At 38.5% G+C, this 26571-nt stretch overlaps 3 protein-coding genes across 7 annotated transcripts in view; 1 reads left to right on the plus strand and 2 right to left on the minus strand.

Moving 5' to 3' along the window:
• The window catches only part of LOC131460377 (solute carrier family 2, facilitated glucose transporter member 11-like), a 101903-nt gene that overhangs the window by 54634 nt on the left and 20698 nt on the right, over nt 1–26571 (minus strand). The gene's annotated exons all lie outside the window — the stretch shown is intronic.
• Nucleotides 16–6720, minus strand: srsf3a (serine and arginine rich splicing factor 3a). 2 transcript variants are annotated; one of them, XM_058630813.1, is made up of 7 exons: nt 6564–6720; nt 5631–5671; nt 2949–3159; nt 2715–2849; nt 1140–1178; nt 973–1059; nt 16–630 (listed from the first exon to the last, which is right to left on the minus strand). In XM_058630813.1, the coding sequence occupies exons 2-7, from the start codon at nt 5635–5637 to the stop codon at nt 603–605; spliced, it is 507 nt and encodes a 168-aa protein (XP_058486796.1). In that variant the 5' UTR covers nt 5638–5671; nt 6564–6720; the 3' UTR covers nt 16–602. The 2 variants fall into 2 exon arrangements, with proteins under 2 accessions (XP_058486796.1, XP_058486797.1); XM_058630814.1 differs by lacking the exon at nt 6564–6720 and adding an exon at nt 6386–6502.
• Nucleotides 13647–26271, plus strand: fkbp5 (FKBP prolyl isomerase 5). 2 transcript variants are annotated; one of them, XM_058630803.1, is made up of 11 exons: nt 13647–13887; nt 19093–19218; nt 19557–19701; nt 20493–20635; nt 22024–22138; nt 22234–22390; nt 23277–23367; nt 23549–23632; nt 23733–23918; nt 24022–24261; nt 25296–26271. In XM_058630803.1, the coding sequence occupies exons 2-11, from the start codon at nt 19114–19116 to the stop codon at nt 25395–25397; spliced, it is 1368 nt and encodes a 455-aa protein (XP_058486786.1). In that variant the 5' UTR covers nt 13647–13887; nt 19093–19113; the 3' UTR covers nt 25398–26271. The 2 variants fall into 2 exon arrangements, with proteins under 2 accessions (XP_058486786.1, XP_058486785.1); XM_058630802.1 differs by lacking the exon at nt 13647–13887 and adding an exon at nt 13980–14874.

Below are 26571 nucleotides of genomic sequence, written 5' to 3' on the forward strand. Positions count from 1 at the left end.
AAAGTCAATGAGGAGGTCATTTCACCTTGGAAAACATTTATTGAATAAGATGTCTGAGTACATCAGCGCAAAGTGTGAGCTCAGAGAATCAAGAGACAAAGGAATAAATGCTTTTACAAAAGTGACTTGGGTAAAAAATAAAATAAAATCATAGATTATGTTGTGGGAATTTAAATTGCAAATAATAGCACTTTTATTTACAACACTTGCTGGGCCTGTTCCGTCACTTAAGTATGCTCCCTTCTAGTAGTGATGCATATCACATTAACCTACCAAAAGTCATTTTGCCTATAAAAAGAAAACGGCAAACACAAACAAATAAAAGCATTACATTCAAGTTAAGCAGTTAAAAATAACATAAGACTCCAGTATTTAAGAACATGCAAGTAAGAAAATCATTTGCTTGACCAGAACATTGAATTCAATAGCAAATAATGGTAAAGAATGTGTTTCTCAGTTAAACAGACAGTCATAACATCAAATTCAACCAGTTGACCTTTAATTGCTTTGAGCCGACATATCTGAAAAGAAAAACGTGACTAGAAAATTCGTATTTTCCCAACCATAGCAGGATCCTGCTGATGAACCGTCCTTTCATGTCTTCATTTCCTCTCACAGGACCGGGAATGACTGTAAAATAAATGGGCGAGTAAATAAACATGAAATGATAAAATAGGTTTAATAGAACATTACAATGGCAGGAACCAGTATGAACATTATGTGCTGGTGAATCACTAAAGCCTTAGTTTTGTGATGAGGTTTCTGCCTTTGTGTTTTCTCTTAAAGTGAGTGAATTATGAGCTTATAAATATTGAACAAATGTTACTTTTACTGAAATTTTTGCAACACAGATGAGAGACAGCATTGGAGAAAATAATGCATTTGATCACTGAACAGACTGAGGCTGCACCAGGACCCCCGCTGACTATGGCGTAGGGTGCACAGAGGTAACAACTAGCCTTTTATACATACCTCCTTGACCGAGAGAGAGATCTTGAGTGTTTACGAGTCTTATCTCTAGAGAGAGATCGATATCTACGTCTGTCTTTTGAAAGAGACCTAGTGGTGGAAAAAACAACAAAATTATTTTTATGAGCATGAACAAACAACTTCAATAAATATGGTCATTACAATCTTACCTGCTACGACTGCGGCTGAAGCTCCTCCTCTTTGGTGATCTGTGTTCAAAGTGAATTTAAAAAAAAAAAGAAACACAAAATTATGATTTCAAACCATCCCATCACGAATGAAACATCCGAGTACTCTTGACCCTTTAAGAGGCAACGTGCTACACATTATACCACGTCTGTTTAAAGAGTGACCTGCATCAAGATCAACGCAGTAAAGGAAACTTTGAGCCAGATCTCAGAATCTACAACTACATCAGGGCTCGACATTAACGCTTACCCAGGACGATTGTGACAACTGCACCTTCAGTGAAAGTGAGGAGAAGCCATTGGGCCTGTGATTGTTTTCACTTTTACATCAGAGAAAGCCAAATAACTTGAGATAGAACTGCCAAAACCACAAGTAAACTACATACGTTGATGCTGCAATTCACTGATTCACTTAGACTTTAAATGTAGGTGTTAATAGAAATTAAGCATAATGTCGAGCCATGAAAATACACTTGATAAAAGTAGGTAAAAATTAATGACTTATAAGCAAAGTTCCTTTGGTTTTGACCTTAGAATTTTAGCAGGTCTGTGCTGAAATTCCTTTAAACTATTTAAGTGCTGTGGGAAAAAAAGCTGTCAAGAATGGCTGAACGTCAGACTAAACATAAAACTACAAAGAGCAGGATAAAAGAAACTTACTATTTATGGGGATTTGGACAAGATAGAAATGATGTAAGGACACCAGACTGATGGTGAGGGAGGTCGAAAGGCAGAGAGGATTTGCCATATGATGCAAATGTTGGAGATATGGTGTCGCTTGGTGGCCACTCGGAGGGGCAAGTTGTAGATGATTTTCCCTGCCTGTTTTGGGGAGTAGGGTGTGGGAGGGGATGTAAGCCAGGGGCTGTTCCCGCTGATACAGTAGATGTGTGGGCAATAGAGAGAGTTACGAAGCGGACTGATTGATAAAGAGAGCTGGACAGCTGTCGACTGGGTTAAGGTTGGAGGAAGAAGAGGAGGATGCTGGGAACTGCATGCTCAGGAACCAAAAGGTTGGTGGAACCTGATGACTGGCGGTGCGCCTTGGTCATGTGACAACACCAGCCAAGCTGAGAGGGGCTCGTTGGTCAGCAGTCACAAGATGCTGAATGAGGACTAGCTGTCTTACTCAGGTGGTGAGAAGCGTGGTGGTGACTCTGCAACGGGGTTCAGTTTTATTAATAGATGGCAACTGAACTCAAGAATGAAAACAAAATTCAAACCTGCAGAGAGGTACTACCAATAAAAATGTATGATGGGTGATGAAATGCTAACTGTGCTTCTTAAGCTGTCCTCCTAAAGCAACATCACTCTGGTGGAGTTGGGTGTTTCACAAGTTTAAAATATAAAAAAAAAGTCAAATGCTGACATTGGACTTTGCTTTCAAGCTAAACATTGACACCGATAAATATCACTCTAGTAGAATTCTTTGGAAACTGCATTACATCAGAACATCAAATATTGAAGCAAACAGATTGATAATAATGTAATGCTTGGTAATTTTTGCTCTTAAGTGATATTGCAAATGAGTAAAATTATCAAATGAGAAATGCTTACTTGCGTTTGACCGGAGGACTACGTCGCCTTAATTCATCTCGAGGGCGTCTACCCCAGGATGGAGGAGGGCCACGGCTCCTGGAACGTTTTTCCCCGGTGGATAACTCGACACGGACTCGACAGCCACACATGGTTCTTTACAAAAAAAAACATAAAAAGTGAGAAACCGTTATGAAAAAATAGCAATAATAAGACTTAAAACCAGAAATTTAACAAATGTGCTGAAAGAATTACCTTCCATCCAGTTCTCTCACAGCATCCGATGCATCTCTAGGATCTTCAAACTCTACGAAAGCAAAACCTGGCGGATTCCTTGCAACCCAAACACTTCTTAAAGGACCATAGTACCCAAAAGCCCTTTCTAATTCAGTCTTGTTTCCATTGTTTCCTAGATTTCCAACATAAACCTTACAGTCCAGGGGACAGTCCCTGTGAAGAGCAGGATCTGGAGAGACAAACACAAAACATTGATTTTAAATAATTTTGCACAGAGACTGGTGAGTTAAAAGCAAAAAAGAAAGCATGAGTTCCTGATCAGTTAGAAAGGAAACTATAATTCCTTGTTAAAATCATCTACACGACCATAAAATTACTACATAATTCTGCAGTGCTGCCTGACAAAAAGCATCATCCCTAAAAAGACAATGGCTCTGATGGAATTTTGGCTGTATTTTTTTCAACATGTGGAGTGGATGGAGTGGCTCAGTGGTTAGGACCGGTACCCTGTGTGCGAAAAACTTCACGGTCGCAAGTTCAACTCCACTCCTGGCAGGTTGTACTCAATTCCCTTGTAAGTCTGCTAAATGACATGTAATGTAATGTAACGTGACCAGCAAAACACAAACTCGGAAGTGACCGATTATCTTCTTTATTTTCACATATGAACTCCAGACGATGTCTGCACAATCAGGTCTGGACATGGTTAGGAGTGCTCTTTGACATGCAACCACAGAATGTTGGAAAGAAGTGTCTTCTCCTACTGGAAATATCATGTTTGACTTAGGCCCTAATGGACTGGGCTGCCTACTCGCTGTGATTTCTATGGACAATGAACAGCTTTGCTCATGCATCAGCTCAATTGGACATTACACAGACCTTGTGGTAGGCAGCTGGCAGAGGGTAAGGTCTGTCTGACATTATCTAGCTCCCCTGGGTTTTGTAAACAAAAGTTTGGGTTGCAGTGCATGTGTGAAAACAGCCTCTAGCTGGGAAATAGCCTGCTGCTCTGTCAATCACGGAATAAAGTAGAGAGGCGTGCCTCTTGCTTGCTGAGCAGCACTGTTTTCTATTGGAAATTAACTTAAATTTGTCCACAGAAATCTGTATAATGAATTAAGCTGGATGGTTTCTTGAAACACTGCTAATAGCAGTGTAACAAAAAAACAATACAAATCAGTAATTGGCTGTGTTAAAAAAAGATACATAATCATTGATGCATTTATACTGTATGGATATATGCACTATGAACTGATCAGTGTGCCATCTTTTAATGTTATAAATCGGTTTGATGAAGCTGCTATACTGTTGCTTCCTCAGTGTCTTCACACACGTTTGGACACTCACAGATAATGCATTCCATTTTAAAGGATGACGGAAAATGACGACCAGCCAAAATGTCCTCAATCCCTATGGTTTGGAAGTTATTTGGTTCTCACATGAGAGCCCGTCTCTCTCAGGTGACCCTAATGACTCTCATTCAGATCTTCACTCGGGTTCAATTAACAGCCTGAAACTGAGTCGGTGGGAGAATGACCTGCATTGCTCAAAAATATTAAAAACATTGTCCAACCCAACAACTTTTTAAATACCTGCAGTTTTCCCCCCAAACCATTTAGTCAAATAAAGGAATTTTGACTGTGGTTAATGAAAGTGGCTAATGGTATGGTATGTGGTGTTACCGCTTTGTCTGCAGAGACCTACCCTCTTGTGTGTCACAAGTTTTTTCACTCTGTCCCCCCTCTCTAATATCCTCACCTTCGAAACAGTGGCCAAAGATCATGTTGTCCACTTTTACAGTTGCTGTGCTAATTTATCCCAGCTAATTGCTTGGCTGGGATAACCACTGTGTGTGAATATGTCATGTGTCATGATTCTCCAAATCCTTGATTTCGATTTAAATGTCATGATTGGATTCGATTCTCGATCTTTATTCCTTTCTTTTAACGCAGAGGCTAGTTTAGTCTAGGATCATTGGTTTTGCGTCATAATAACCCTTTTTTTTTTGTGTCATGAGTGATTTATTGTGCACCATTTGTTTGCAATGTACCACACTACAGCCCTATTGTGATGTTTAACTTATTTATTAACAATATGAATGTAACAACAACCAGTAAATGCTTAAATCCAGGGTTTTCCACCACTGGAAAACACAGTTGTGCTACAATGGCTACAACCACAACACTGTTAGCAAGGATAAAGGTACCCAATCAACACATTTATTATTTTTTACTTTATTTCAAAAATGCAATGATTACTTGCAAGATACAAGTCATATTACAAGTAAGTCCCTACATGATACATTTGATTTAGACCTTGCAAAGATTTAAATAAATTTAATAAAAGAAATTTGTCAATTCTAATGATTACAATTTGGGGGGAATTTGTAACACAATTACTTTGCGCTCTACATGTGTGTATTTGTTTGAATTGTTGATGTCCTTTAGACTTCAAAATTGCAAATTGGTCAATTAATCTCTGATGAAGATATAGGTTTTTAGGTGAAAATGATAATGTGCACATTCATATTTTACAGTGAAAAAACGAGTGCTACTTGCGTGCATGCTTGGTTAGTGATCCATTGACAAGTACAAAGCTGTCAAGACATCTAGCACAAGTTTTTCTTTAGATGAAAACCTGTTTCGCACTTCAGGAAAACAAAATGTAACTCAACATGACAAGTAACATAAATAGACATACCTCCCATTTCACCAGTATCCTCTTCTGACAATCAGATATGCCTGGAAGGAAAAAACAGAGAGAAACTGTTATGCAAATATGTTTATACTGTCTGCCCAATAACTGCACCCATTCAACACTGTCCAGTTTGAGCCTCTTTAGAAAAACCCATTCATTATTTCTCAGATAAACATTTTAGAGCCTAATCAGGGGCATGTTAAATATATTTCTAAATTTGGTCAGGACTAGTAGTTGAGTTTACTAATACTGGACAGACAGGCATGAGACTTGTGTGCCTTTACATGTGGCATTAATCTGATGTTAAAGAGTTTTTAATCATTCATTCATTTAATTATTTTTATTCTTTTGCTATTTTGTAACCTTGTTTTGAATGAAAAAAAAGCTATATTGAGCCATAAAAAGTTGTTAAGTATAGAATTAACTATAACTATATATAGTTAACTATATAAATTAACGGTAACACCTCTTGGTGATGACACACAGGTTAACAACATCTCTGAAGTCATCTTGCAATAAAAACCGCACACTAAAACCAATAATTACATTACTGTCAGACTGTTTGTTATTACTTTCTGCTGCGTGTTTCGCGTAAACTGAGATCTTTTAGTATTAGTTACACGCCCCCATTCTAGCGCATGCTAAAAAAATAAAAGTATGATCGTCGTTAGCTTGTGCCGGGTAACGGTAACGGTAAATTCCACTGACGTAACAACTGACACAATATTATACTTTATACGTTAGTGCCAAACACTTACGAAGTAAAGATCAACAAGCCCTCAGTCAACGCTGCAAATGTTAAAATAAAGCTGCATTTTAGCAGCCGTGAGCAGCTAGCTACTTTAGCATCAACGCGACGACATACATCACCATATAACAGCGCTAATAGCACACGTGAAACTAAACATGTCAGTGTGTTTAAGAAGTTAAGGTTACCTTGTTCACGGCAGGAGCTGACGGGGTTTATTGTGCCGCTCGCATCAACTACTGGTTACCGGGAGCAGATGTGCAGCTTCCACCAACCTACGGTCACAACAATGCGTCCTCCTCCTTCTCTGTGTTTAATGGCTGGTCGCAAAACCGGTGTTTAAAGTACCGAGCGCCACCTACCTGTTACCTAAGCACACACACTTAATGTATATCAATCAGGTTTGTCAAGGTTCTCAGCTATCGAGGTCATAACTCCTCCAGTCAATCAAAGCACATAAATAACTGAAGAATTGCAAAAATACAATAATAAATTAGCATAAACAAATAGTGTAAATAAAGTGTAAATAAAGCAATGTCCATGTTTGAAACTGTTCATTCTTAGGAAATATAGAAATGGAGTGAACGCTCCAAGCTACCATGTGGTAAAGGGGTTTAATACTTATTTGCTGCACATTTGAAGAAAAGACATGTACATTTTATATAATTATGTTACACATTTACTTGACCAATTGACAGTAATTGGGAGGACGCAGACTATTTATGTTACGTGATAATTTACAGAGAAGAGGTGGAGCTAATACGTTATACTTCTGCTCACTCCTTTTCGAGTACACATCTGTATTTATTTGTTCTGTACATTCTGTTTGCATACGTATTTGGAAAAAAATTCATTTCATTTATTGTTTTGGTCCTCACAAAGATAACCATTAATGGCTATTTTTCAATTAAGTTAATGTTAATCATAATAAAAGTAATAACATTGTATCCATCTCACTCACTGAATCGTTGAAACGTTGTTTATTGTACTTTGGCGCCCTCATGTCCCATTTCAGATGTTTATGGGGGTTTTTTCTAGTTCCAACAAAATTTCTTCCTACAAACTTCCCACATTGTTCCTCTGAGCCCCGGAGCCAAAGACGTCAAACTGAAATATTACACTACAAAGCAAAGGTTAGAGAAAAGTCTCAAATATGAATTCAATTTTGTGAAGCAGAGCTACTTTTTTCTCGGTTTCTCCTGCTTTGATTATCCCATGCCTCGTCTTTGGCATTATTCCTGTTGTTTATACAGTATGAAGATTATATAAACTTGCTGTATTATATGATTGTTTAGAGGTAAACATTCACCCTCGTCTGAATACATTATTTTGTAATTTTACTAAAAGGCACAAATAAAAGTGACCGATTTTCAATTGTTGTGTATAATAATACATTCTATTTTGAGTGATAATAACTGAATAGATAGATAATAACTAAACACTGTGTTATGTTGCATCAAAGGTTTTGATAATGTCATTTATTTGTTTAATGTTTTGTTGACAGGAAATACAAACTTTGCATAAACACAGAAAACGTTACAGCCTGTCATAGCAGTAGTGATTGTGGGGTATAAATCGACCGGCGCTTGAGGCTTATTGCTCAACAGGAGACAACGCCACAAACGACCCCTTGTGAGTGTGTTCAGGTGGGCGTCGAGATACTGTACGTACACTTCCTGTAAACATTCACACTCAAGAAGTAGTGCTGAGCGGGGGGAAATGTGTGAGTAACAGACTTCACCTCTGTCAGCCTCTGACCATAAATCCAACCTCCAAGGAAAACACTTCATTTTGCAAAATCATACACAGCAAAACAAATGATTTATTTATTAAGAACCAATTTTTGCATACATTCTAATTGTTGTCATACCGCAAAGCGTTTCCCTTTAATTGTTCCATAGAGTCTGGTTTATAGCACTTGTTATTTACTTCCTTATGTGTGTGGGAATAGGTTATAGACGTGTGGATTGACATGAGTAATTAAGCTATCAGAGTAATGACAGGTGTAATTGCTACTTGCCAGGCTTTCAGATGCCAGATATTACAATGAAGAATAATTACGTTTGTTTGGAATGAAGAGGAGGAGAGACCAATTTCAGGTTCTTTCATTTCAAATAAACAAATACATTTGTTTTCACAAAAGCTGGGTGAAATTTTTTCAGTCGACAAACTCAACAACGTTTGAATTGTGATGCTAATGGAAGGCTGCACAGATGCAGCGACTTCTCCAAAAGGGAAGGGAAATTTTACACACTGTACACTGTAAATGTACGACGCTGTTGACCTGTGTCATGTTACACTGAAATATAGTTTCTGTAAAGAGTATTTCAAACAAAGCTTAATATATGTTTTTTTTAATAAAAAGAACTGCCAACACCAATCTAAAATAGACCTGCAGAGCTAATTATTGTATTTACTTAATTTTACCATCCTGTTTGTTTGCAGTCAAGATGTAATTTCACACCCAGAATTAGGAAAGTATTAGAGATTAGTGTAACATATCTGTCTTTTTTAATGTAAAAATAAATAAAGACGTTAATATTTGACTATGTAAAAACCCAGAGGCATCAAGACTTAAAGAGGGCCACATCTAAAACTCTTTAACCCCTTTAACTTTACTGTGTACCCATTGTGCATGAGAGACATCCCTGAAAATAGTATAATAGTAGTATATTATACCTAATAGAAAGAAACCACGTCATGACAAATTGCTGCTGTTAAATGTTACATTTATGTAGTAAAATGCAAATGTCTGCCGTTTACAGTTGGCTTATTTTATTATCATTATTTGCATATTCAATGCAGATGACCATCAGTCACAGTAACAATAACACTGATAGGAGTCTGATATCACTGTTGCCAGAGTGTCACTGGTTTGGATCCAGGTTTTGACCAAAGGGCCTTTTTCTGTGTGGAGTTTGTTCTCCCTCTGCGTGTCTGTATGTGCGTAGGTTTTCTACGGGTTCTCTGGTTTCCTCCCACTCTCTAAACTGACCGTAGGTGTGAGGAGTGTGAACGTGGTGAAGGGTTGTTTCGTCTCTCAATGTGTTTGCCCTCTGGACTGGTGACATGTCCGGGGTGTACAGTACTCCGCCTTTTGCCTTGTGTCAGCTGGGACTGGCTCCAGCCTCCTCGTGTGGACGATTAAGTGTTAGAAAATGAGTTCATGAACATGTTAGTTAATGATCGGTGGCTTGTAGAATGTATATTTATGTTCAATCATTTGGACGCATTTAGTGCTTTGCTTTGAACATTCTAATGCAAGATATTTACAGTGTTTTTTTTTACAGTGCAACGTTAGTACTTCCCCACAGACAACTGGCATGTATTTAAAGTTCAATCTTTCATGTGGTTATTGCCATGACGTCAAAGTGAATTTGTACACGTCACCACAGTCGGTTCAGAGGGGAAAATAGGCACTAAAGACATTTAAAGAATAAAGGAAGGGTTTTAAAAGGTCAAGCTGACATGATAAAAAAACAAAAAACAGATCCCTTCTGCTAATTCATGATTTGTCTTCATCATCATCAGCAGCAGCAGTGTGGAATTATTACAATAAAGAACTCCTGCTTGAGCAGGCAAAAGTACGTGGATAAGAGAGATCACCCAGGAGATTAGTCCATGTACGTAACAGGGATGCCGAGAACACAAACAAAGAGCATTATGCTGCTCCGTTGTATTTCAGCCGCCGTGCGCATGTTTGTGCATGAGCTAGTGCTTCTCCAAGGCTTATTGTCAACACTGGTCTTTTATATCACCAAATAAGGAGTTTAAGCTCGGCATGTTCTCTTTGTATGTATGTGCCCCCCTGTTGCTGCCATATGATTCTCCTTTTAGCTGTTTAAATGAAACATCCTTCTTTCCTTGCAGCCACTCAGGGCAGTGTTTTTCAATCAGATTAGTACAGCACATTCTGTTCTGTTTCACTTCCTGATGACTGTGCAGCCTGTATCCCTGTATGAACTCACCCGCATGCTTCTGGTTACACCAAGACACTCATTCAGACAGAAGCACTCTTGCAACCGCCTGTTAGATTTCAGCGCTGTATATAATATTTAATAGACGCGTGTAGCCAAAAACAAAAACTGGACTTACTCTGTACTGGTGCCTTTTAGAAAAGACATTTTTATTTAAAACTAAGCAAGAATTACTTACTTAAAGAAACAGAGTTAAATAAAATATACATGATATATACTATCATTTATTATATGGAACTACCTACTTGTTTCCTACCAGAGTGCTGCTTTTACTAGAACAGAACAAGATGTTCTTTCAGGAAGGAAGACACAACAGCGCAGGCCATGTGTCAATAAAGAAATCTATTCATACATTTCAGTTCAGCTCAGGTCAGTTGTATTCACTCTCGTCTGCAGAGAAGATTAAGTGCCAACAAAGCGGTTCAGAGTCTCCTGCCTTAGCAAGTTTAAAATAATAATATAATACAAAAAGTCTGTTTATTTATTGTTCCAAGCTTCAGGTGGGAGGCTGACGCCTGGTGAGAGGAGGCTGTGATAACACGATCACAGTCGCTGTCTTCTGCTTTTGAACGTGAATGTAATTTTCTGATACGACAGTGAGTGAAACCTGATGTCTTCCAGTAAGTGATTGCTCTGATGATTACGCAAATGGGGGACAGCAATCTGTGGCCTTGCCCGGAATCAGGTTCACTTGTGTTGTTATGTCACCTCCATTATGAACGGTACCATCATGTTCCCTTTTTGAAGACGACCTAGCCGTCCGCCAGCAGTTTGGACTGACAGTGTCCTCACCACCTCTGTGACTGTGGGAGCCACCTACTGCACCACAAACCTGCACCATGGTTCAAACTGTCTGAGCACACAATTTCCAACAACAAGGGCTGTAACTACCACGGACAATTCTGTTTGACTGTCAGAGATTCCACACACCAAGGTTTTTTTTGGACATTTTAATGTCAAAATATCACTAACATAAATACACACAGCAGCCATAAAAGCCTTGTGTGCTGCAAACATATAGGGACGCAATAATGCACAGTGCCAGCATCCTCACACCACAAAAACACAGCCATAAAACTCTTTTTTTTATGACTTTTAGGGGAATTTCAGCTGCTCCTGCAAACTATACGTCTCGTATGAAAGACATGAAACATACTCTTTATTACAACATGAAAGACATAAATGAGTCACACCTTTTCACGTCCAATATAACGTCTTACCTCATACTGACAAAACGTAGGACACACACAATAAAGACTTAAATCAATATACAGCAAGTGAATGAGTGGTTATGTCCAGATTTAATTCATTTTATATAACACTCTCACTGTGTTGTTGCTCAGCTACAGTAAAACCAAATGTGTTTCATTCACCTTTACATAAATCAACTTTGAATATTTATGAATGTAAAGTGACGGTTAAATATGATGTCCACGGCGTCTGCGCGAGGATCCAGTTATTACGTACAAGACCATATTACGAGATCTAATTACACATAACAACGCGGATAATTACTTTGAGTGGATATTTAACTCTTTGACGAGGACTACCTTCAACAGCACAATGCTTTTGTTTATTTTGTCTTCTGATGGGCCAGGGCCTAATCTCTTCATGAAACCTGATTAAGTGCAGATTTCCTATTGTAGATCTTACAGATTTTTTTTAATATGTGGCTTTAGATTAAGATCAAACTTGTAATGTAAGACTCAAAAAAACAAAGTGTTTTTAATTATTTTCACTTACAACAGCTGGACAGGATCTACTGACCTTTAATTTACTTTTACTGTACTTATAAATAACATTTTGTCCAACGTTTACTTTACTTTTCTCTGAGTGGTTTGTTTCAGGGAGAAATAAGCACAACGTGGAAATTAGCTGAAATGTTTACTTTCACAGTTCCTATGTGACTCACAATATAAATTATAACTACTACACCCATTTTATTACAAAAAGGAAAATAATAATAGTAATCACATACAGCATCACCTGAAATGAGTTTGTTATTTTGAATGTAGTCATCTATGCTTACTGTTATGTTAAGTATGTTGTTGTAGGGTGTGGACAACCTAACCAGATTATTGCACCAATTTAGGAATGAGGTAATAAAGTAACCTCATAACCTATATGTATATATATATATATATATATATATATATATATATATATATATATATATACATACATATATATGTATATATATATATATATATACTGTACATACATATATATGTATATGTATCCATAGCAATTTGTATAATTTAAGCCATGTGTGTTTGCTGTATTATTATTATTATACTCTGCTGTGTCAGTTTCCATTGCTTTGTGGTTTATTTGCAACAAGAGTTCATCTAAACAAACACTTGACACATACTTTATTTAACCTTTTTTCCCATATTAGTGTTACTACTCACACATAAAAGAACAAATATCATCACTGCTTATTTCCCCCACACTAAAATCCTTCAATACGATACTACCCTCCTGATAAACAAATAAAATTAAACATTTATGCACATCTTTGTCATAATCCCTACCTTCAAATAAGTTACTGAAACGTTACTGCGACTGAACTTGAACCACAACAATATCCGATAAAAAAAACCCAAAACAAAACACCAAGAACAAAAACACACACGGGATGAAAATGGTTGTTTGTTTGTTTTTCCCTCTCAGGACTGCGTGAGTAATCCGTGTCCCCGCGCGTTTTATCGGGGCTGTGAAGTGACTCAAGTGAGCGTTTATTTCGGTGCTTGCACGTCCCGTCTGCTGCGAGGAGGGCGGACGGGCGGGGCTGAAGCCGGCGTTCGTTATCTCGACTATATTATTACAAACGAGCAGTTAGTTTAGACTTGATAATGTGTGTTGTCGGCTGTGCGATGATAGAGAGACACAGGGGGGGGGGAGAGAGAGAGATAATAGGACAGTCCGCTGCGGTACAGGCTGTTCCTGGTCTGGCTCGGAGTCGGCACGGAACGGGTTACAGGGTCAGGGTGTCTGTTGGAACACAGTGTTCTCATCAACAGCGGCAGCGGTACAGCGCTACAGTACAGCCGGAACATTGTGTTACTTTGTGGCCGCTTTCCAAGACCTGCCCTTAATTTTACACTAAACGCCCGCCCACAACTGTGCTCCTCCACACACACACACGCACGCACACGCGCACACACACACGTGCGCTCTCTCTCTCTCTCTCTGAACGGAGTCATTTTGGAGTGAGACTGAGCTCCACGCGGTCGCTCACACACGAGAGAGAGAGAGCGAGAGAGAGAGAGTAAAGGTGGATGTTGAAATCAGAGACAGAGCAGCTACACTCACACACTCACTCACTCACTCACGCACGTACACACTCGCGCTCACGCAGGCTATTACGCGCGCACACGAAGCACACGGACAGAACATTTAGTACCGTGGCTGTGAGATGAGAAGAGGGGCGGGCTCGACTTAGGAGACACAGACGCGGTTTAGAAATCCACCGACTGCCTGGACGCGTCAGTCTGGGAAGAAATTCAGAGAGCAAACGGAGCGCACGGAAACCGTGAGTGTCTTTTTCTTTTTTCTCTTTTTTTACTGCTTTTCTCTCTTTTATTCCGCTGCTGCTGTTTACACTCAATTAAGGAGTGAACGGAAACAGCGCCGGCTTCCCCCCCCCCGAACGTTTAGGTTGGAATAAAAGGCTCGCTCACGCTAAGATTGTGACTTAAAAACAGGAATTCAATTATTGTTATTAATTGCAATAATAATAATTATGATTAAGAAATAACAACGCGAATAAAACTGACCCAAGTTTGCTAGAATTGCTCCTTTACTTTAAGGTGTCCAGTTGAAGTTGAGTGGACGTGGGGGCATTTAAGGTGAACTGAGCTGTGGAAAGAAGGGGCTGATAACACTTCACCGTGTGTGTGTGTGTGTGTGTGTGGCACTTGGCTGTGTTTCCATGATGAGGACAAACGGTTTACATCCACAATCCCTCGAGGCTGAGGTGTATCTCTCCCTACGTTACTGGCATGTATCAAGTCACTTTCTCACAGTTTGCAACATTAATTCTAAGTCACTCTGCACTGACTCGCATGTTGGACGCAGTTTGTGTGTGTTTACATGTTGGATCATGACGGCGGCTTCTACACAACTTTGAATACACGTGTGTGTGTGTGTGTGTGTGTGTGCTGTGTCATACAGTAACATGGAGCTGACATATGGACACAGGTTTGGCAAAGTAACTGAGATGAAACAGGAGAGGGGGGATTTTTAACTTGTCGTCCAAACACATTAAACTTAAAGCTGCCAGCTTGTGTTAAAAAAAAGTTGTTTTTGAAGCTTTGTCTGCATCCTTCATCCTTTCATGTCCCGTTTGCCAAGGCTGAGCCTCAGGATGGTTTGTCCCTATATGCTGACATGTTCACATGTGAGTCAGTAGCAGACAATGGATGTGAGACAGAATGTGCAGACACACAGCGACAACAGTTTGTCTGTGGATGTGCTCTCTGATTCATCGTGTTCTTCTGATCCTGCATTGCTCCACAGGGTATGTGAGTTTCCTTACATACCGTGTCATCGTGCCATCGCTTATTGGTGTCGTAACTGTTTGCAGATGGACGTCTCTGAAAATTCAGATGGTATAAAATTGATGAGCGGTTTTATTCATTTCTCGGAAACATATGAGTCCACTTGCTTGTGTAACAGCTGTTAAAAACCACTTGCTGGATTGTAAAATTGTGTGATAATGTAAAAATGTAAAGGTATGGACACCTCGGCTAATCAATATCTGCCTGTTTGTAATCCATAAATTGGAGCTAGGTCGTATGTGTGGGGGTCAGATTGGTAAACACCATCCAGCTTTGCCAGCAGGGAACTGTGAATAGAAGGAACATTGTGTTCAGAAGCACACACGCACACGCACACACACACACACACACACACACACACGCATGCACGCACACACAAACACATACGGTTACATATACAATGAAATCCTTGAAATTCAAAGGCAGTAGAAGGTGTAATTACAGGAGGGACGTTGTGGACATTTTGCAGTTTATTGAACAGACACTTTGGTCTCGCGTGACATATATTTGAAGTGGCCGAGTAAATTGTGCAGACTTAAAACGAGAGGTCTTTATGGGACTGAGGCACACTGGTGGTGCCGTGGCTTGAAATCTTATCCTGTTTCCAAGATTTCAAATCTCTTTCTTCATCAAGATTCAGTACGAGGGTCTCACTGCTGACGTGATCGTTCGTACAAAAGAGCTCTTACAGGGCTCTTAATGAACAAAGGCAGAATGTTTCTGTATCACCAGCATCTGAGGTGTTCTAGAAGTGACATAAACTGATGGAAAAATATCCATCCATCCATCCATCCTCTACCGCTTTATCCTCCACATAATTATGAACTATCCCTGTAGAATTGTTCAACATCCACAAGATGTCTGCGTAGTGCCTGACATAACTCACCCTCGGTTACTTACAAACCTACGTAGCCTTTGCAGGTGATAGAAATGTGCTTTTTTAAAATGTTTTTGAGAAATAAAGAAACAGAAAAAAGTAAATTTCACTGTTTTAATTAGTGATTCCGGTAAACAATCCAACACTGTATGCTGTTTTTTTTGCGGCAGCCACTTATTATTCCACCATTATTTGTTCTTCAACTAGTTCCATAAACTTCAATATAGAAAAACTTCAAAAGATTCTTAATGAAAAGCAACAAAATGAGGACATTGTTTTTTTCTAATTGGTACATTTCACAAAAAATTCATAAAATGTCTTCAAAGACACAAATATTCAGCTTCATACTAACTTCAAAGTGTTATTCAAGGGTTTTGTAACATTCCATACTTTTCAAATAAATATTCATCTTTTTTCAAAGACAATTTCAAACACACATTTTCTACTAATTACTGGTTCCTTATATTTCAATGTACAAACTAAAAAATTCATCACTTAATTCAGCAGGATTTTCAGCATATTCCAGCACATTTCACTTGTAGAGTAGAGTGAGGTTGTTTGTCACACTTCACTCCTCACACATGATTTTCAACCAGAACTCAAACAAAGTGACTACCACAGCACAGTGACTCACAGATCTTGAACTGCGTCTCTCTGAGTGAGAGGAGAACCGTCCAGCTTCTCCAAAGAGAGCAATACAAAATGACCTCTCCCAAAACACACACACAATAAACATTAAAAAAATGCAAAACAATTCTCAGCCATTTCTGACTCTGTCGTCACAAAACTTACATCAGGGTTTTCGGTCAAGTCTTGTGACACTGAGTTCATTCCGGTTCATACCGAGTTCGTCTCAGCAAAACAATGAGTGGTCTGGAAGATGCATCGGTGGTTGCTCTCTGTGTTTATGACCTAACGACTAAATACAGTTGCCACAGATCAGCAGATTAGACTGCACACAGGTAAACACACACACACCCTATGTACCACACGTCCTACTTTCAATCCCTCAGTTTTGGACACATTTTCCACTTTATAAACATTCAAAAATTCAATTTCGAAACTCTAATTCACAATTTCAACTTCTTTTTCAATGCAGCTTGGCAGAGTGGCTTCAGCAATCCCCCTGGGATTTAAAATTGTCGGCCCCCTTTTTATGCAAAATAAGTTTAATTTCATTACTTTTGGAACATTTTAGACAACAGGAACCCACTGAGCCAATTTGGGCTTGAAACGCTGTATTTCTTGATCTAATTAAGTCAAACCACATAGCACTTGTTGGTCAACCTCACATGACGTCTCATGGTGCGTGATACTTTCCTATCGTTACTCCACAACTCTTGCTCAACACTGGTAACATCCTGACATGGTCCCAGAGCAGCAGAGGAGCTGCGATCTGATGCCGTTTGAGTAAATGTCAGCGCCTCAGCTGTCGCACGCGTAAATAATCACCGAATTGGAATTTGCCAATTGCTTAACGTGTCAAAACATTTTCATTGTCTTCAAATGGTGTCAAAGATTATTCTGTATGGGACATAAAATTGCCCGTGGCCATGTTTATTGAGACAGCAGCAGTGTGTGTGTGTGTGTGTGTGTGTGTGTGTCATGATGCAGCAGGGAAAGTTTAACAGCTGTTACACAAGCAGGTCACAACAGTTTATTTATTATGACAAAGCTGCTGTTTTTTGTGAAATGTCATTCAGCACTTACAGTATCTGTCTGTCTGTCTGTCTGGCAAAGAATATGGGGATGGAGAACTGAATGTTTGGTTAGATTAATAAATACATGTATGTGTTTTCTTCAATCAGATAATCCCAATTTCATCCAAATTGGATTCAAAATGTCTCAAATTTCACACATTTTATTTTGAAGGAAATACAGATGCATATAATCCGATCAGGACTAATTACTCTCTTATGTCTATTATTATCAGTATTATTATAATTTATAAACAAACATCCTACGTGTTGATAAAATATGGCTGGTCGTGCTGCAGCCATATCTCAGAGCAGATTTTACTGGTCAAGCTGTGACGAGAAGGATCTTTTTCTGTAAAAATAAAGTTTTCATATTGGCACACATCACACAACATCATGCCTGATTGTCTGTGTATGAAATCTGGGTGGATGTGTGTCCAAGCATTGAAAAACTGCATCTATGTCCATTTAATAAAATATCAAAAATAGTATTAATGTTAAAATTAGGGTACTTATATACAGATATGTGGTTGATAATCGGTGCCACAGGAAGTAGAACATTGAAAAGAAAGGCTTTTAATATTTTGGCCATGCAGATGTCATTTCATAATAAACAGTATAATGACAGTAATTAATCTACAATACATCACATCACTGGATACAAACAGACAATATGTTGCTTCCTCATCGTCTGATATTGTGACTCAGTTGATATCATCGCCCGTTTTATCGCAGACACCGAGGTGTGATGATGATGAGGATAACAGTCCAGCTTAGTAGAGCGTGTGAGCGCTGAGGAGGACACGTCATAACATTTCATTTTAAATGATTAATTAATAACAGTGTCATTTGTGAACAGTTAAAGTAGATGACCGTCTCATTCCCACACCAACAGAGGAAAATAAATAAATACAATTGGCAAAAAGTCCACCTCAGAGTCACTTCCTTTTAAAGAAAATAACACTGCTGCTCTTTACTGTTTGTTTCTTTCATGTTTTTAAGAGTAAAAGATGGGAAAATCCTGGTCAAACTTCTAATCTGTACTCTGCAATAGAATAGAAGAAGTAATAGAAGCAGCCTTTGAGTAAATATCATTACAAGTAAAGGATCATTGCTTTGTGAACCTTTGATATTATTATAACCTTTACTTTATTAGATAAAGGGTACCGTGGACTAGGGGTCTACGATATCAATAGGATTTCTCTTGTTAATAGTACATTAGATGTTAATGATACAGGTCTTATTTATTAACTTCCTCATCGTCTGATATTGCGACTCTTCCTTGCGTTGGTGATTGAGGAATTGAAACAGTAGTGACGAGTCAAGCACATAGGAACTGCCTACAGATGACCACGTTGAGTGACTTTGGAGTTAAAGTGACATTTGCCACTACAATGTGGCTTTTGCAGATAAGTTATAAAGCGTAATATCTTTAGTCATTAACCCGTGGATATGGAGATCTTGTATTGACAGTTTTCTCAGGGAAACTTTGTCCCATATGTCGTTTCTCTCCAGTTTGTCCCAGTCGACACAAGAGACAGATGGACATGCTATTATTGCTGCGACATAGACGTGTGTTCACACTTGTGTTTTTTTCTTTGCAGGGTCGATACCCAGGCGCAGACATGACCACTGATCAGGATTTTCCCATGGATCCTCAGTCAGCCGCAGCCGTGTTTGCTGCAAAGGGCAGCGATGTGACGCCCAACAAGGACCAAGGAGTCTTCAAGGTTTTTATTCTTATACATTTAGACCTTTTTATTGTAGGCGTACAAGCACTCACTGTCCCAACATATGGCATGGTCACAATTGTGTTTATACTTTTTGGATGTTTGGATCCATCGTATATATATATATATATGTATATATATATATATGTATATATATATATATGTATATATATATATATATATATACGTATATATATATATACACATATATATATATATATATATATATATACATATATATATATATGTATATATATATATTTATACATTCATTCATTTAATCATTCATTCATTCATTCTCTGTCAGAATACTGGAAAGTTGCCTTTCGTGTTTGCAGGTGATCAAGCGACCAGCGTTGGACGGAGAGCGGCCGATGATCGGGGACAGAGTGACCGTTCACTACACTGGAAAACTGCTCACGGGGAAGACGTTCGATTGCAGCCGAAGTCGTAAAGAACCTGTTTCCTTCAACGTGGGAAAGGGTAGGTGTGGCCTTTATGTGCGTTACTGTCCAACCTGACGGTGTTGTATCTTTGTCAGGAATGTCAGCCTGACATTTTGGTAAAATCCACATTTGCCCCGTTTGTCAAGGATTAATGTCAGTATTCTTTCAGCACAGATGCAACATAAAGACTAAACAGTAAGTTGCTGAAGCTGAGATGTTAAACGTGTGTAGATAGTATTTAGCTTTCCCTATTAAGTCCTTCAGAAGGAATTTAAAATCATCCAGAAAAGAACAGATTTTGGATTTTAAACGAGTGTTCTGTAGATTGTTTCCAGAATGAAGGCGCACAAGACTGGAATGCCTTTTTTTCCACATTTTCTTCATACACTGGGGACGGAGAGTGTTTAAAAGTCCTGCGAGTGCAATGAGTAGTGTCCATCAATTGGAGGTTAAATTAACCCTTAGAACACAGAGTACTTTGCTATATTCTGCTTTTTTCCATTACTGTGTTTAAACATACAGTAAATACAGAGGCTATAAGACTGTGTAATATAGAGTGTCTTATATCCTTTTTTTCAGCACAACCTAGGCAATGTGATGAACAAATGAAATGTGTTCAAAGTCTATTTATACACCCCCAGCATGTCCATATAAGGAGTTGCATATTATTCCCATGGCAAATTACCATGGGTGCACCTGCGGCACAGATCCGTGCTGTTTAGGGTTAAACTAAGCTCTCTAGATTCAGTTCCATCAATGTATTATTGTTATAATAACACATCATACAATATATGTTATTATTTTTCTCTTTTTTTCATCCACTCACAGGACAAGTCCTCAAAGCCTGGGATGTTGGTGTTTTGTCCATGCAGAAAGGCGAAGTGTGCACCTTCCTGTGTAAACCAGAGTACGCTTACGGAGCTGTTGGAAGTCCCAACAAAATTCCTCCCAACTCCTCAGTATTGTTTGAGGTAGGTGTGCCACGATCGTGCTGCCATATGTGCCGGAGAGGGCTTTGTTTCAGACACACTCCCTATTAAGTACTAGTATTAAAATTTTGTCCGCTGCTAAGTGGCGATACAAGCTTTTCGTAATCCTCTTTTATCACCTCACTTGGAAATGATTTAGTCACTAAATTGACTATTCCTTCCTCAGTGAACTTTGCTTTGTCAGCTCTCACTCCGTGCCAATGTCATCAGCTTTCTACTCGTCCCAGAGATAGAATAACATTGCACATTTTGTTGAGTAGTAATAACACATTAGCCAAAACATCTCTTTAAATCCATATCTATTCAGGATAGAGTACAGTTTGAAGTCTGGAAAAATGTAAACAACATTTTCATATTCTTATTTTATTGTAAATATTTTTATTTTCTCTTTAAAATTGTTATTTATATATTGTATTTTGCACCAAGGGAGTGGCACCCAAATTTCGTTGTCCACAAAATAACGACAATAAAGGCTATTCTATTCTATATTCTATTCTATTCTAAGTGAGTTGCCTTTTAAAACCCTTTAACACCGAGCGTATCGCACGTTTGCGCAAGAGCACTTTGCATGTGGTCAAGACAACGTGTGGTTATTACGGTAATTTCCACCAGAAAGATGGAAAAACGCCAGGTTTTGCACATGGAGACAAAAACTCAAACAAATGTTATTTTAAATATGTGTTATACTGTTCAAATTTCAAATTTAACACACAACATCTGGTGTTCATGTACAACAAGGTGTTTTTTTTGTGTTTTTTTTACATAAAACCTGTAAGAAATGTGTTAATACACTATTTTAACATGCAGTATATTGCAAATAACTGCCAGATATTGAAAGTTACCCTGGAAAAATTACTCACAGGACATTTTCTGGTCCTTTTATGGTTAAAATAAGCCAAAAATTATTTTTTGATTCTTAGGTGTTAAAGGGTTAATGATGCCGTCCACTTTACAGTCTCTGCTGTAATTATTTTAGGTCAAACCCTCTGTGAAACATGAGAGTGAGGAAGGAAATATCCGTAACTACTAATAGTTAGCCAGTGTGGTTATTTGTGTTGACTTAAATTATGAACCAGGCATCAAAAAGTATTTTTGTGTGTCTCTAAATGTCATTAAATTGCCATTGAGCTGTGGGTTTGCACTTTTTACCGACAGATTAATCCAATTTTCTTGGCTAAATAATCCCTCATATTTATTTGCCCTTTTAGAGGTATATTATGTTATATCCAATTGCCCATATTGAAAATAACAATTTCTCTTCTTTGTTTGTTTTTTCTTCTCTTGCGACACAAATGTCCTCTAAAACCACAGAGAGCGATTCTGTTTTCTGCCTTTTATCGATCATGAACAAACTGTTTCCAACAAAACAGATCGAGTTGATCAAGTTCGAAGGAGAGATGCTCACAGATGATCGCGGCATCATGCGGAGAATAAAGGTCAAAGGCGAAGGCTTCTTGAATCCCAACGACGGCGCAAGCGTCAGCGGTAACGGTTTCTTTTTTCCTGAATGAACGAGTCGTTGTGTGGTCACGTCAGACGTCACGCCGCGTTATTTATTCTTTGTGTCATTTTTCCCACAGTGCACCTGGAGGGGAGCTGTGGTGGGCGACTCTTTGACTGCAGAGACGTGAGCTTTGTTGTCGGCGAGGGTGAGGATAAATGCATTCCTCTGGGAGTGGACCGAGCCATGGACAAGATGCAGAAAGGAGAGTGCTGTGTTCTTTACTTAAAACCAAAGTAAGTCACCATTTGAGTCTCTCTTGAAGACATAAGATGTAACATTTCTGTATTAAAATATCCCAAACTAAAGACTTGTGTTAAGTAGTGTACTTACATTAGCCAAAACATTTGTAACTCTCTTCAAATCCCTAGAAATCTGTATTTCTTTTTAAGGACTGTTTGATTTTGGCTGCCTGTTAATGACATCATGCGTACAATTACATGTTTCTGCTGCAACGTCGATGAAACGTTAGAGTGAGGAAGGAAATATTCACTACTATTAGTGTTGTCTTTTCATTGTGTGTATTTGTCACAACAATTCCCCTGCTCCCACGCTGACATCATCATCATCATCATCATCATCATCATGTGATAACATTCTGATTGAGAGAGACTTTCCATGGCACAAAGAAAGTAACTCGAAATTTAAAAGCAGAGCAATTCTAAGAATAAATGAGACATGTTGTCCTGCCAAAACCGAATCATATCATTCCTTTTATCCCACCCAAACCAAAACCTCCCTTTCATCCTCCAGGCAAAAGTCTCTATACAAAGTGCTAGTGATAAATACTAGGACTCTGTCGCAATAATAAGTATTCGTGTGTTGGAGCGGTGCCAGCCTGTGATCGACTCACACAGAAAAACAAGAAAATCATGAATGACTATAATTATTATCAAGCTTCTCTTATAAAATAAGATAAATTCACATAAAAAAAGTTACTAACTCAAATGTATCTTCTTCATTTCATCAAATGTATGCATTTATATATACACATTAGCTCTGTTGTATATTAAAATCCATAGGTTATTGTTTCATTATGGACCTCAAATAGCTCACATAGACAATGTGAAGTTGTTTTTAAACATTTGCATTAACAGGCTTCTTTTTGTTGTTTTTTTACAGGTATGGCTTTGGAAGTGAAGGTAAACCCGAGTACAAAATTGGACCAGACAAAGACATTGTATATGAAGTTGAGCTCAAAGACTTTAAAAGGGTGAATCCTCTCTCTTTCTGCTTTTCATAGTTTTCTAAATATATTTTGTATACATTCCAGGTGATATTACACTGAATAAGGGATCAGAGTGTGTGAGATTGTGTTGGTACTGTAGATAATATTAGCTGTTCACTTGAAACAAACAAACAAACAACTCTCCTAACTCCTGTGTCTCCAAAAGGCGAGGGAATCCTGGGAAATGACTTTGAATGAAAAACTGGATTTGGCTGCTGGAGTGAAACATAAAGGGAATCAGTATGTTAAGGTAGAGTCTACAGTTTTTATTATTTATTATTACCTTGACAAATGTCTTTTTCTTGTTGGTTTCGTACCATTTCTAAGCCCTTGTCATCTTCCTGCATCAGGCAGGACACTACTGTCAGGCCATCGTCCAGTACCAGCGCATTGTTAACTGGCTGGAGTTGGAGTGTGGTACGGGGACTGAGCAGAAGGAGAAGATACAGAACGTTATTTTGACAGCCTACCTCAATTTAGCCTTGTGTTTCCTGCGGATCAAGGAGTTCTCACAAGTCGTGGAGAGCTGCAACAAGGTGTGTGTGTGTGTGTGTGTGAGCCCGCTGACGGTCCACATTTAAACACAGTTCCGTTTCTTCCATTTCCTCTTTAACTCCCTTTGTGTTTGTGTGTTTTAAGGTGATCGAGCTCGAGAAGAGCAACGAGAAAGCGCTGTATCGCCGCGGCGAGGCGCGACTCCTCCGCAACGAGTTCAGCATGGCTTTGACGGACTTTCAGCAAGTGCTTCAGGTCAACCCCTCCAATCGAGCAGCGCGCAAGCAAATTTCCGTCTGCCAGAGCAAGATTAAGGAATACCATGAACAGGACAAGAAAATCTATGCCAACATGTTCCAAAAATTTGCCGAACGAGACGCCAAGGTTTGAATTCTCACTGTTCTTCACTCTGTAATTCAGAATTTTATTTTATTCTCTTACAAAGTGAATTAAATGTCATTATGATTTATTTCTGAAGAAATATTTAGTCGTCGTACAACACACACAGAACTGGTAGAGTTTCAATTTTTAAATATTGTTTGACTCTAAAATGTGTAATATAGAGTGTCTTATATCCTTTTTTTCAGAATCATATCAACTACACCTACGCAAAAACCTGCGCAAAAAGTACTCAAAACGTTTAAAATCGGATTGAATTTGTTAAATCTGGAAATACGTCACAGTTCAAAGTCTATTTGGTGACTTCTGCACAGTTATTGCTACATAATATCACGGCTAAAAAAGTGATATAAAATGAATCATAACTTTGACTCAACAACACATAAGAAGACGAAACCCCCCCCCCACACACACACATTTTTAAAGCCTGAATATGTGACCTATAAACACACACCCCCAGGATGTCCATATAAGGAGTTATATGTTATTGCCACGGCAAATTACCATGGGTGCACCTGCGGCACAGATCTGTGCCACGTGAAATGTCCTCTTTTTCCACTAATATCCAAATTAAAATCTGTAAAATTTACTACCAAAACTCAGCTATAGTGAAATTCTACATATTACATTTCATGTTACAGCTCTGGATAATGGAATATGGATCATTTTTAGTGGATCCAACTACATGTGTATGTTGATATTTTGTTATGTTGGTAATGAAAGCAAAGCATGGAGTTACAATCTGATAGAAAAACCACAGACTGACTGCGTTTGTCCTCCTCTGTGTTTTCTTTAGCTGTGTACTGCTGACCTCTAGTGGTGGTTGATGGAAGTTGACATTGACGCTGTACCCTGTTTAAAAAAAAAAAAAGAAAAAGTAAATGCAGCAGAGAAGAGCAACAGCTCAACGTGATACTAAAACAACGTCTTGAAGACTAATCTAAATGTAGTTAATTTTGCTTGTCTGAGTCATTTTATTAGTCTTGCTTTAATAATTCCGTTCCTGTCTGTGTGCGTAGGTCGGGAGGTCGAAGAGGAGGCGAGAGGACAGCGGTCGGAGCAGCATGAACGGTGAAGTGACCGCGAAACGACGGCGACCCAGTCAGGACTGTAATCTGTGACACTGACACTGCAAAGGGGCGAAACAATGGAACCCTCCTTCTTCTTGCTTTCCAAGCCCAGGGAGCAGAGGCAGGAACAACGTAGTGAAAAAGCCTCTAATCCAAAACTTGTGTCCCAAAATCCAGCGTGTCACCATTCCTGCGTATAAAACAAGAGTCTGAGCAGGCACATTTGCAACCAAACTGCATTTCCCCCGTCACGTGGACTGAGCTATTTGGGGATGTACATCGAATCAGAAAAAGAATACGATTGTTCAAAACAATACAGAGGAATTCCACTTTCTTTGTTATCGGTCTACTGTGCCCTCCACAGTGTGTTTATGATCCCAAAACTGCACTTTCAGATTTGGTATTAAGAAGCCTTTGCTTGGGCAGCTGCATGCATGTGTCACAGGAGGTTTGAGATTCAGGCTTGAAGGTTTTTTTTTTTTTTATGTGCAATAAAAGGTGATAACAAGTCCCGTTAGCTAATTGGTCTTTTAAAGAATTGAATTATCATCAATTTGTTATGTACAAAAATACAATAGGACGTTGCTCAAGCCTGAATTCGAAAAAAAGTACTGAAATACTAACGTTGAATAATACAATTCTCCACTTGCAAAATCGTCATAATGTCAGCATTTTTAATTTACAAACAGCACAAACTCCACATGCAAATTTATTCTACTTTTTTGGCAAATATTTAAAAGGCAAATCAGTGCAATGCTTATAACCAAACCTAAACAATAGAAATGATGTACCAAGACAAAGATTTTGCTTTTGGTTTTGACAAAGACGAGGCACCTTTTCAAGACCCCGGTTAGTGTGCATGTACTCCAAATAAATTATTGAGGATTTGATTAGTGCATGATTAGCCTTTTTTTTTTTTTTTTTTTATAAAACACAACTAGCTTTAGTTTTAATGGAAAAACAAAAAGCAAGTGTGGTATTGTAGTTGATAACTGATAAAAATAACTGAGGACGCGACATGTGATGATTAAAAATAAATGACATGGACTGATTACATTTGAAGTCAGAGGCAGCTGCAAAATAATTCTTACGTCGAAACTGTCAAACTGTATTTATGAATTTAAAATGTTTCCACTCTTGAGCCTTGGTGGATTTTTAGTGATTTTCAGTCTGTTGCACTCACTTGTTCACAGTGTGATTGAGTGAATACATGCAGAATAACTTC

Source organism: Solea solea, chromosome 6 (assembly GCF_958295425.1).
Source record: "Solea solea chromosome 6, fSolSol10.1, whole genome shotgun sequence".
Lineage (NCBI taxonomy): Eukaryota > Metazoa > Chordata > Actinopteri > Pleuronectiformes > Soleidae > Solea > Solea solea.